At 30.7% G+C, this 14,155-nt stretch overlaps 1 protein-coding gene across 9 annotated transcripts in view; it reads left to right on the forward strand.

Annotated features, from left to right (window-relative positions):
• The window catches only part of LOC115216655 (FH1/FH2 domain-containing protein 3), a 168,283-nt gene that overhangs the window by 74,562 nt on the left and 79,566 nt on the right, over positions 1-14,155 (forward strand). For all 9 annotated transcript variants that reach the window (XM_029786153.2, XM_029786149.2, XM_029786150.2 and 6 more), the window contains one exon: positions 12,892-12,950. In XM_029786153.2, the coding sequence (XP_029642013.1) occupies positions 12,892-12,950 (59 nt within the window). The remainder of the gene's footprint in view (positions 1-12,891; positions 12,951-14,155) is intronic.

A 14,155-nucleotide genomic window follows, 5' to 3' on the forward strand; every position in this document is an offset into this window, starting at 1 on the left:
AATCTGTTTCTTAAACAAGGGACATATTCATACGGCACAGAATGTTTTCACCTCAATAGACGTCATTGATTGGTTGAAATTGCAGAAATTGAAAAAAAAAAAGCAACAAATATCTTACAAACTATAGAATTTTCTCAATAAAGCCAAGAGAAAAAGATGTTTTATAAACACATTCTACCAGTATATGAAGTTTAAAAGTGTTTAGTTACGTGGAAATTATTTTTAAAAACTGCCGTTCAAACTGAAAAGATCCTATTTTTTTACCTAAAAATTCTTTTAGCTTTCCCTGAGATATTGATTATCCATTTTTACGTTCTTCTGATATGTAAATTTTGTCAGTTACTGGTCAACTGATAGCCTCATTCCTTTTTTTATTTTTTTTAAAAAAGTATCAGCTTTTTTTTATTTATGGCTGGGACTAATATACCATCTAAATGGAATATGAGTCATGTTCTAAGTACATACTTGAATTCCTCTTTAGAAATAATGTTTTCTGACACATAAAAAGAAATATACTTACTGTTATGTCTGTTGATTAATTTCACATAGACATCATTTTAATAATGAACGTGTATTACAACTTGAATACTTTTTTGCACAACTCTCTGAAAATGTACAAGTAATATTAGTATATTTTTATTTTAATATTTGATAAATTATTTTTTATTAGGGTGTTTTATTTATTTTCATATTCTAATATGAAAATTAGCAAACTTAAAAAGAAAGAAAATTGCAATTTATTAGAATTGTCAATTCATTTATTCTACTATTAGTTTGTTATATAGCTCTCCACAAAGAATCGCTAATGACATAACTCTCTAAGTTGCTAGCAACATAGTAAATTGGCTTAAAACAAAGTGTGTGTGTGTGTGTGAAGAGTTACAATTCCTGACGGGTTAAGAATTGTTCACAAGACTTAACTTTTGTAGAGTCATATTTGGCCATGGAGCCCAATGCAGGCTCCACAAGTCCAATTGCCAGCAGGAGATATGGGGGTTTCATAGAAAAGGTGCTGTTCTGGCTCTTGATGCACACATTTATCATTGAGATATTTGGTTTGAGCTGTTTCTAAGCTCTATTCTAGATGATCTGTCACCACTTGGATTGGTTGATAACCACCAATGATTCCCTCAAGCACACTGATGCTGCACTTTCCAAATTTCTTTTCGTATATCTTTAACTTCTTCTTTTGTCTTCCTTGTGTGCAATTCCATTTATTTTTGCTTAGAGTAAAACAGTTGCTTTATCAACTAATAGGGCTGCTTGACCAGTCCAATAAATTTTATATATATACTAATTACAAATAAACTAATAGCAATAAGTGTATGTGTGTATATATATATATATATATATAATATATATATATATATATATAATCTTGATGCACATAAGGCTATAATTAAATAGCATGTAAATATTAGGTTGGAAAACCCTTTTGGGTAGAAAAAATTGAAGGCTGCCTGTGGGACTGTAACCCATTTCTCTTATTGATGTGACAGATGTTCTACCATTGGCCCAGAGCAATCCTTCAAATTGCTCTGTCCATTTTAGAAACTTTATTCTGAGCAATAAGAATTGTATGTTATTGGCATCATAAGAATATTGTTTGGTGGTGGGTGGAATAGTATATCTTGAAGCATACATTTATATAATATAAGTAATAAGTAATAACCTATAAATATTGGGTTGAGAAACCCTTTTAGATAAGAAATGTTGCAGGCTGCCAATAAGACTCGAATCCACATTTTCAATAGGCATGTTTTCATAAGAGGATTTTTATTCAACATACACTTTCATTATATTGTCAAATAATTAAAACAGACGATAACATTTATTGAGAAAAAGAAATAAGTGAAAGCAAAAATTTAGTGAGTAAACCTAGATTTCTTAGAAAAAGTAAAAGCCAATTGACATAATGTTTATAAATGATTATCCCTGAAATTTTACTGATAAATTTAGTTTCTAAGGTTAATAACTTGAAGTTTTATAGATTAATATTAGATAGTAAATGGTTTTGCTAAATATTTTTGATGAGATAAGTGAATTTTATTCCATGTCAAGGTTAAACTAATTATATATGAAAAACTTTTAGACTTGCTCCTCCAACCCTTCCCCAAAACCCAGCAACCTGACAGAAACATCTTCCAAGAAACCAAATGTATATCTTTGTGTGCGTGCATGCATGTATGTGCATGTGAGCCCTCAGTACACTCTGTAATATGGTTGGCATTAAGAAGGGCATCCAGCTGTAGAAGCCACGCCTAAACAGACTATGGACCTGGTCCTGTCAAATCGTCTAGTCCATCATGCCAGCATGAAAAATGAATGTTAAATGATGATGATGAGGATGATTGTATGTGCGGTGTTAGGGAGTGCATGTGTGTGTGTGCATGCATGCAATTATGTGTGTACTTTGTTACAAAAACACCAGTTAACAGTCTCAGACAATTATTGACATATCTCGTGATATTTTTAAAGACTTAGTTAAATGTTTCTGGTTAATACTCCGTCTCGACACAGACAAAAAAATAAAAAAGGAAAATAAGAACAAAAGCCAATTTTCACCGAAACCCCAATTATTTCATTGCAAACTGCTCGTGCTTTCTCTGGCATGTAATTGGTCACGAGTGTTATTGGAGAGTTCCAGTTTCATATATGCACTTCATTTATCAGCAAATCTAAAATACCTTGTAAATTATCACTGCAATTTGTAATGCTGCACAATTGTTATTTTAACATATTACAAGCTTTTACAAAACTGGTTCAAATTATCTCAAACTCTAACCTATTACTTACTCTTTTCACTCCTTTGTCTTATCAAGTTTTTGATATGGCTATTAGGTTTTTTTGTATGTATGGCCTTTAAAAAAGAAGTATTTGTTTAAACTGCATTTTTTTTTTTGCGGTAAAGTATTTGGATTGAGCAAAAGACTATATTTGTACTTGATATCTTTTTTTTATTTTATATGATTTAATAATCATTCATTTGATATGAACTATTTCAATTATTCTTCAATCATAGATATATAGATTGACTGAAAATTATGAAAGAAAGAAAGAAAAACAGTGTTCTTTATATTTTGGTTTAGAAAAAATATATGCTAGTTTTTAAATTTCTAAAGTAGTTGATTTTATAACCATTTTAAAAAGTTACCTTGACATTTAGAAGTGATAAAAGTTTGGATTTTTTTTTTATTCTCTACATATGGCCAGAGATATTGGTATGATATATACAAGTTTAACAATATAGAATTCTATATTATTGTTTAAATAATAATAATAAAGCACTACTCAATACAATATGTATATAATGTAATTAGCAATTATCATCATATCAATTTCCTTTAACTTCAAATGATTTATTCCAACCTGAATGATGATATAGAAGCCTACAAGTTATGCATAGATTAATTTAATCAAATAATTTTTAAGAAATATCATTAAAAAATTTTTAATTACCATTCTATTTATTATTTGAAACAAAACAAATCTACCAGCTGCATTCCTGTTCTTTAATCTTTGGTCAGCCTTGATTGTGCAAACCTATAATCAAGAGCATTCCTACCATGACCCTGCCTTCTTTCTTTTCAATCAAAGTATATTTTAGGGCTATGTCTTTCAATTTGTCCTTTTTATTTGAAAATGTTAGATTATGTGATTTAGCCCTTTGCCTGTCTGAAGCATTTTCATAAGACTGTGCTAAACACCCGTGCTTATTTTCAGTCTTTTAGTTAACCCTTGTTTTTATATGTTCAGAGCAATATAAAGTTTTCCTTTCATAAGTCCCAAGTTACTCTAGTGGTTAAAATGATTGGAAATGTGTAATGATTCATGAACACCAAGGAAAGATATCTTGCAACTTTTCAATAGTCTTGAGTTACAAGGGTGTAACTCTTGAGTGTAAAGCAATTTGAAAATTTAGATTTTGTTATTGTTTACTAGTGCATTGTAGAAAATAGCACACCTGGTCAAATGAAATTGAAGGTTAAATCATTTTTTTTTTAATATATATATAAATATTACCTTGCAAAACATTGCAATACATTGTATTAGAGCTAAAATGAAATTAAAGCAATGTGGTACACACATCATCCTTTCATTTACATTCATTTTACTTACCCTACTGTCACTTACACATTCATTTTCTATTTGGTTTTTGACAGCCTCCTACTTCAACATTATCACACAGTGCACCTGAGCACTGTATACAATAATTTCATTATATATATTATAATGTGGCTGTGAACAAACATACAAGCTAACTATTATATGTCAGTTCAATACGGTTGAACACTACAAAAATACACTTTCGACATTTTGATCCTTTTGTATATATTAGAAGAAAGCCTAACAGCCCTACAATCTTATTGTTATTAGTTAATAGAAGTTTATTTGAAATTTTAATTATATTTAGATAAAATAATACAGTTTAGGTAATATTTCTAACTTTAGGTTTTTTAGCATAATTTAAGCTTATTTAGCATAATTTATTCATGGTTAGCATATATTTTTTCTGCCATATTGTAAGCTGTGAATAATTATGATTATCACTGGCAATTATATTTATGCATGTAAACACTAGTGTGTACCTGTTATGAATAGTTAAATGAGTATTAGCATATTTAAAAGGTTAATTAGAAATAATCATAGAGTGAGGGAAAAACTGCTAATCATTGACTCAGGTTATTTTTATTTTTTTCATTTGACAAACTTCAGTTATGCTTCTTTTTCATGTTTATTCTTACTTCATCAGTTAAGCATAGCCTACTCTGTACCTACTGAAATGATGAAAGAATCACTAAGTAAATATACAAGATTATACGTTTTGTTGATCTACAAAAATAGAATCATTCACTGCACAAGCACCAAGCAAAACTGTATCGAAATTCAATAACAGCCATAACCATTTGCCATAGCTTTAGAATTGAAAAGAATTGAATCTGACAATATTAGCTACAATACTATCATCTCAGCAATGAAATCTTTTGTTGAATGAAATTTCATTTTTTCCATTTATAATATTGAGAATTTCATTTGATGATATTTTTAACAAAGAAATAGTCTGAAAAATACTGTTTTTTTTCTCTTGTCATTTAATCAAAAGTCTGAAGCTGAAAATTTCTTGAAATGCCTATTCAGAAAATAAATTGAAATATAATATATTTATTCTACTATTAGTTGACAATGAGTCGTGATGGTAGGTGGTGGATGGTGGCGTTATATTTGTTAGTTTGTTTTGCTGTATTGCTTGATGTTGCTACTATGAATTACTCTTAAAACTTCATTTCTTTCATTCCTTATTTGAGTAGTTTTACAAGAGAAATGTAGTCTAGAAAGGTGATTTTTATTATCATTTTGTTACTTTGGTTTATTTTAATATAGTGCAACTAAATACTTAATAGTGGAGGCGTGTGGCTTAGTGGTTAGGGTGTCAGCATCATGATTGTAAGATTGTGATTTCGATTCCTGGACCGGGTGACGCGTTGTTTTCTTGAGCAAAACACTTCATTTCACGTTGCTCCAGTTCACTCAGCTGGCAAAAATGAGTAACGCTGCGATAGACTGGCATCCCGTCAAGCTGCGGAACACTTACGCAATTGAAACCGGTAAACTGGGCCCACCAAAGTTTCTGCCCTTCTGCCAATGAAGGTGATGAGCCAGCAGAATCATCAGCACACCAAAATGCTGAGCAGCATTTTTTCTAGCTTTATGTTCTGAGTTCAAATTCCACTGAGGTCTATTTTGCCTTTCACCGTTTTAGGGTCGATGAAATAAGTACCAGCTGAGCAGTAGAGTTGGTATAATTGAATAACCTTCTCCTTCAAAATTTCGAACTTTGTGTCCGTAGTAGAAAGAATTATTATTGGATGTGATAATGTTTAGTTAGTATTATTCTTTTCTTTAGGAGATCTTTTCTACCTTATTTTTAATTAGATTTTCATGTCACTTGTTCCATTCATCTCTTATCACTCTTACCATGAAATTGCTTCTCTTTTATTTTTCTTGAATACCTCACCAATCATCTCGGCTGTCATTTAACCTTAGTACCCTGTTTGTCCAAATCTCATCATCCAAAAAGAAACTCAATAAATTGAGCTTATTTGATTAATTTTCATTCTTTTTTAATTCATCTTGTGTAAGTTAACTGATTTATACATTAGCTCTCAAGGAAATTTAATCTCTGAAAACTCTTATACATCATTTAAGTTCTTGTATTTTCCAACCCAAAATTATGTCACTTAGTTTTCTTTTTAGTGTTACATTGAATGATTGGAATTTACTTTTGATAGTTATTTTTGTTCACTGTATTTATTCATAAGTTAATTACAACACTCTCATGTAACTTTAACATGTGTCTAAAAATATTTTCTTCTCTCTTAATTATCCCATAGAAAATTCTTGCCACTTTGAAAGCTTTAATGCTGAATAAAATCTTAGTGAACAGACAAGATTTTTGGAATATCTTTTTTATGTCCCCAAAGATAAATAGCCTATAGCTTTCAGACAAATAATAATAATATATTTCCCTCAAGCATTGACATTAATAAATGTTACAAATCAGTTTTAAGTTCCCAAGAACCTAGTCATTTTATGTTATTCTTTTTTGACATTTTCTCAGCTCATTATTCCATGGCTACACTCTATTGGAGGCATGTTCACAACCAGTCATCTGGCAGATATAATATTTCTTTTTTTTTTTCCTCTTTTTTTTCCACTTTTTCATGCGTTTTATGATTTGATTTGCAAATGTTGATTCAGAAACTTCTTTTTAACTTGATTTCTTGATTTGGTATCTCACTTATAGAATGTACTACTTTAGCTAAAATCAAGTCTAGGTTATTGTTGATGTGTTTAATTATAATATCTTGTCCTAATGAGGTAATTCTAAGCAGAACAAACAGGTGAAATTTCTACCTGGGTTTTTAAGGAAAATAGACATATATATATATATATATATATATATAAATACCAAAAATTAAATGGTGAATTATTTTTCTCGTAAATTGTATCGAGCTTATTTTACACCGGTGGCTGTTATGATTTCGGCGTGAAATGAATCAGTTGCAGCACAGACTTCGGAACAATGGGTTGGGAGTCTCTAATCATGGTAACACGTGCTGAAGAAGCTAAGGTTTTATTTTACCAATGCAGAAACCGGTCCACGTGAGTCCAAATACTTAAATGTATGTTAGTAGATTGTCTTAACCTGATTTTGCCGTCGTTTGATTTCTGTAGTTTTCATCGGTGTATTTTTGGCGATTTAATAAGAGTTTTGACTGTTATTTCAAGCAGGTTGACATACCTAGTATGTCCTTTGATTAATTTTAATCCCTCGGCTATATATATATATATATACACACACACACACACCACACACACACACACACACACACCACACACACACACACACATTGAAATTATGAACATTATAAATTCTCAAAACACCATAAAATTTGTTGATGTTTAAAGGATTAAGCACAAATTTTATTAAATTTTCCCAGCTGTGGAAGCTGTAAATACAAATAGATATTACTTTTAAGTATTATATTTACATCAAACTGACATTCTGTTAAACCTGCAGTTATAGTTTCACATAATGGTTTGCTTGCTTTTAAACTGAGATTTAAATGCTTTTATTTAAAATTACAAAAAGCCCAGATAAGCTTAACCTTTCACATAGCAATATACAAAATAAGTATTCTGGTAATTTTCTATGAAAATTACTTCAGATGAAAAAGGGTAGAAATAACATCAGAAGTAATGTTATATTAATTTTAGTTAAACTTGAGCCAAAAGCGACTGAAATTAGCTGAAATTTTCAGACTACAGTTTATTTACCCAACAGTTTTATTAGTTTTATATTTTTACAGTGTATGCAATTATATAAGTTGCATAAATGTCAACAGTTTCAGCTGAGCATGTTGATAGGTTGTTAGACTCTGTTTGTCTGGAAAAATGCTTTGTTCTCAATATCTAGTCTACTTAAAACTGTAAATTGAAAAATGTTGTTTAGCACCTGAAGCAGCAATGTCATTCTATATTAAGTATTTATTAAGCATGCAGGGCAAAGCTCAAATAATTTTTCATGGATCTGGATAGGTAAGGCAACAGAGACCACCAATTCCAGTGTACCACGCCTTGAATCAGTCTGTGGAGACAGACTTCAGTGGTGTTACAGTATATTATATTGACCTACTAAGTCAAGTACATCAACATCAAAATAAATATCAAATGGAAATTGTAGTTGTGTTACCTGTGCCAGTGGCACATAAAAAGCACCATCCGAACGTGGTCAATGCCAGCGCCACCTTGTCTGGCTTCTGTGCTGGTGGCACATAAAAAGCACCAGCTGATCGTGGTCATTGCCAGCCTCCCCTGGCACGTAAAAAGCACCCACTACACTCACGGAGTGGTTGGCGTTAGGAAGGGCATCCAGCTGTAGAAACACTGCCAGATCAGATTGGGGCTTGTTTCAGCCTCCTGGCTTCCCAGACCCCGGTCGAATCGTCCAATCCATGCTAGCACAGAAAACGGACGTTAAACGATGATGATGATACTGATTTTTTTTCTCTCTCTCTCTCTCTTCTTCTTTTTGAAAATTGCATTGGAGAGCTCACTCAAATACACACCAGTGGAAGAGATCTTTAATCCAGATTTGTCTTGAAAAGTAGAGATCTACATACTACAATTTGCAGAGTATACTGCATACCTTTAATAACTTTATTAGTTATGGCCCATAAAACACAAGATTGCTAACTGAACTCAATTGCAGTGCTTTTCCAAGTCACAAAGCTGTTAACATATCATTGCTAGTTCAACTATCTTAGCAGAATTCTATAATTCTTGTCTTACATATGCTTATTTTTGTAAGTTTTTATTATTTTTAACTTCATAGAATAAATTTAAAGTTTTATTTTAAAAAACGAATTTAATTGATATAGACACTATACTCAGTAATTCATCATCAGTTACATAATAGTTTTTCATCAGCAACAAATTATTAGTATGAAACAGACCAAAAGATTGTGGTGCACAATTATCTTTTTTCTTAAACCTAACATCTTCATATTTTATGTCACATTTAGAAAAAAAACGTTCACTTATTCAGTATCATCATGGAATCTTTTACATAGATATTTTTCTAACTAAAACATTACCTAAAAATAATAATTCAAGATTTTTTACGTTATCGGATTAAATAAATTTATACTTTGTATGCATTTCTTTTTTTTCTTTTTAATACATTTCCTCTTGTTTTCTCATTCTTCTAAATATTTTCCAAATATCACTTCAACTTTTATTCAGATTCCTCTATGTATTCACTAAATAGATATCATCATTTTACATTAATCATTATATACAACTTCATAATAATTTCCATTCTACTACATATGGGTGTGTTGTCATTGAAATCCTCAAATTATTCCATATATCCCTCCATTACACCACTCTTAAACTGGACCTGCAAATCATTGTTAACAAATGTATGAAGGAATGCAATCTTTAACTAAATGTAGTGCTAGAAAATCCAAAAATAATAGTCTTCCCCTCTAACAAAAATGATGAAACCTAAGTAATGCAGTGATTGAATACTATATTTTATCTTTTCCCTACTCCTAATTGTCACCATTTTGAGTTCAAAATATATACAAAATTTTAGGTTTAATTGTTTGGTTATTAAAAAATAGTATATATAATGAGAATCTTTTTAATTAAATTTTTTTTTTCAATTGTTAAACTCAAAATTGGAATCTTATTTAAATAATGAAATTATTTTTTCGCAGGATTAAAAGTTTGGATATATTCTGTTCAAAACTGATGAACAAAATCATCCAACACAAAATGTATTGGTAGTAGATCTGCTTACGACAAAAAAAATATCTAGAAACTGTATTTTATTATTTCTCTTTTAGTTGTATTTTTTCCATTACTATTTGGTGAAGGTAGTAATTTCAGTCTAGTTTAAAAAAAACAAAAAGCTGACCGATTTTTTATTATGATCTCTGGCACAGACATCTTTTCACAAATAGTTGTTATCTGGACAAAATTATACAATACAACTTTCACAGAAATTGTATTTATGGTCTTGTTATTTTCCAAACTAAGTTTTTGAGAAGAACTTGGATATTGTTCAAGAAAGATTTTGTTTTTCATCTTTAATTACATGTATTACATTCAAATTTTTGTAAACAAGTAAAACAAAGAGTGAAAGATTTTAAACCAAAGTTGTTGAATTTTCTTTTCCATAGCCATGTTTCTCTAGTTTAAATCTTTCAAAACCAGCTCTCCTGAGTTCACCTCTGTTTCTACAATGCAAAATCTTTTCTTTTAAAGAATTTACATTTAAATCATTCCTGTCATAATTTTATGTAAGAGTGGCCCCTCATCTGAGATGCTACATGCTGTGACTCCTTCTCCAATGACAACTTGGTATATTCAGCTACCAGCCCAGGCTCTGCTGTTCATTTGGCTGAGGAAAGCAAACTGTCAAGGAATCAGTTTCTCTCTGACAGGTTTATGGTCGAGCCTGTGGAAGTGGAGATCTCCAGTGCTCTCAGCCTCCAGATCATATCCCTGCTCACTGTTGGCTATCTTCAAGTGCAAGGCCCATAAGTCAGAGCAGCTGTTCCAGCACATCTTCCTCGTCAACCTCTGAGCAACACCTTTTCCATTTTGCCTGTTAGGGCCATGATACAGTCTGAATTACAGGAAATTGTTGATTCCACTCCATGTAAAGTTACACCATATAAATTCATGTAAACTTATCACACTGTTTTATTCTGTATTTTTTACCAGTAAAAAAAATAATAATAAAAGAAAACTAAATAGTTATGTTCTAAAAACCCTCTTAATAACCTAAGTTAGTTATATTTTTACTCAATTTTTATTATCTTTAGATTTTTCAGAACTAATTCATTCTTTTAGATTGTGTATTAAAAATATGGTCCCAGAAGGACTAAATACATTTTATGAATGGATAAAAAAAAAAATTGTTCACCCAAACGTTAAATTTTGTTCTGAATCAAGTACAAGTAAACGTTGTCTTTTACTTTCTGCTTTTCTATTGCTTTGAAGTTTTGACAAAACCAATGTCATGGTTGCTTATCTTTTCCCTTTGGAATGAAGGACAATGTGTGAGTGTGAGTGAAAAGAGTTATCTTCCATAAATGAGATCAGATATATATATACATAAAGAACGTTTTGGTGTCCTCTATAAAGAGAGAGCTGATCATTTTAGAATGATACATATCTGGTTGAAAGAAACACATAGAGAAATCGACCAAGAAATATTTCAGTTAAATGTCTTAGAAATTGCAGAAGAAAAGATCACAATATATTGAAAGATGTTATATTACACACTCATGCAAGTCATACTAACATGGATAAAAAGAGAACCTACAAACATGGAAAAGTGAATTTAAGAATGAGGATAATGCTGTTGTTACTACTGATGATGATGATGACTTACAACCTGAGACATCGAAAATATGAAAGCTTCATCCAGACTATGCGATATTTGAAGAAGTATGATTGGTTGTATGTATGGTGTCAAAAATCAATTGTTTGTATACAAATAAACTTTCCTATGAATTATGCTATAATTAGCAACATTTATAGACCAAAAATTTTTAATTTGTGTAACATAGTATATATATATATATATATACACATACAAAATTCTGACCTTATTTGTTTAACTGTACAATATTAGAAACTTTTTGATTAATTTTTTTTTTTATTGTTGAACTTATAATCGGAATTTTAATTTAATAATGAAATTATTTTTTAACAGGATTAAGATTTAACAAGTCAGTTAAATAATTATATATGTATTTTTTTTTCGTAACAAGTGAATAACACAAAAACTAAATAATGAGGATATGTGTGTGTGTTTATATCTATATCTGTCTGCCAGTCTGTCATTTTTGCCAATGGATTACAAATTTACATTGTTATTCTGTGAAGTCATGTATGCAAATTTATGTGAGGTAAGAAAGAATGGATTACATAAACTCAAACTGTAGTTTTGTTCAGCAGATCAGTCAAGCATAACGACACTGGGTTTGAAAGCAATCTTTGAAACCCATAGGTGTTTGCAGTCAACCATCTAAACAAAAGCATAGTTTTAGTTATATAGACCTTATTCAGCTCACATAACGATAGATAGATGTGTGTATTATATGTATATATATTATATATATAACAATGCATGTATATAATATATATATATATACACATCATTATGTAAATATATGTGTGTGTGTGTGTATGCGTATATGTGTATATATATCTTAAATATATGTGTGTATATTTCTCTCTCTCTCTTTCTCTCTCTCTCTCTCTCTCTCTATATATATATTATATATATATATATATTGTTATATTTTGGAATGGTCATTTTGCCAGTTTAACCAATAAAAATCTTGCACAACAAATATATATATATATATATATATATATATATATATATATATATATATATATATATAATATATATATATATAGAGAGAGAGAGAGAGAGAGAGGTAGATAGATAGATAGATAGATAGATTGCTTGTTTGTTTTTATGTTCAGTTATAATGAAAATAATTTTACGTTAATCTGATGGGTTACTCTATGCTTTTGTAGAGTACAAATTTATTATTCTCATACAAGACTATTGTTGACAGTGATTTCAAAGTTTCAACCAATTAAGTTGTTGCTGGATAATGGTTTAACTGGATGAAGCCTCGAAGTCACTGTCAACAACATTCATATTTACAGATAGAGGTAGATAGAAAGATAGATATAAACACATAAAATCTTCAAACCGTAAAAGCTTTTATTGTTTTGTTGAATTTTATTAACTTTTGCTTTGGAAGATTTTAATTTAAATTCTCTTCTTTCCAGTCGGCAAAATGCTATGATTCTAAGAACGCAACTAAATGTGCGTGTACATGCTGTAATTGGTAAGCAAACTTGTATCTTTCTTTGTTATCTTCTTAAAGTTTTCTGTTTTTTTTTTCTATTTTGTTTTCTTTTTTTATGAGCAATTTTGTAGCTAATGAACTTTTACCATAAACTAGCAGTATTGCCCGGCGTTGCTCGGGTTTGTTTCGACCCTTTAGAACTGGAATTTTTGAAAAGTAAACATTTTGCATTATGTAGCTTGTTATTCTCTTTAAGTGAACATTTTTCTGGTTGAAATACACCGAAAAATGGCAACACAGCAGTCAAAAAATCATAAAAAATAGGGATTTTCATAGAAAAAAAGCACCTTTTGGTTGTTAATAATTTTTGGTGTTAACATGGTCCGATTTGAATTTTTTCTTCTATGGAAGGAAGAGCAAGCCTTCTTCTATCATACTCTCAATTTTGGTCAACTTGGATCTCGGACGAGATAGTGTTAGTTGAAGGCTACCAAACCTGCCATACACAGACAACTTCAACTTTATATATAGAGAGATAAGCAAAACCTGAGGATGAAATATAGTATAGAAAAGATGTTTCTGACTGATTACATCACATACATATATTTAGTTGTACATCCTCCTACCAACACTCATTGCATGCGCACACGCACACACACAAACACAAACATATCTGTATGTATGTTCACATGTGTATACATTTCATTATGATCATGATACATAAGGGGCTGATGTGGCTGTGTGGTAAGTAAGGAGGTTGCTTCCCAACCACATGGTTCTCAGTTCAGGCCCAGTGCATGGCACCTTGGGCAAGTGTCTTCTACTAGAGCCTTGAATGGACCAATGTCTTGTGAGTGGATTTGGTTGATGGAAACTGAAAGAAGCCCATTTAGTGTATGTGTGTGGGTGGGTGTGTTTGTCTACCAACACTGCTTAACACTAAATGTTGGTTTGTTTATGACCCCCATAACTTAGCAGTTTGGCAAAAAGAGACTAATGAAATAAGTACTAGACTTTAAAAGAATAGTACTGGGGTCGATTTATTTCACTAAACCTGTCATGGTAGTGACCTAGCATGGCTGCAGTCTAATGGCTGAAATTAGAAACAAGTAAAAAAACAAAAGATAACGATGTGTGTGTGTGTGTCTGTAGTTGTTCTCACAGAGTGTGCTTCCACACTGCACCTATTACTCTGGCGTAAGTATACTCAGAGAAACTTCAGTCTATTTCTATATGTAATACAA

The sequence above is a fragment of the Octopus sinensis genome, linkage group LG10 (genome assembly GCF_006345805.1).
Source record: "Octopus sinensis linkage group LG10, ASM634580v1, whole genome shotgun sequence".
Lineage (NCBI taxonomy): Eukaryota > Metazoa > Mollusca > Cephalopoda > Octopoda > Octopodidae > Octopus > Octopus sinensis.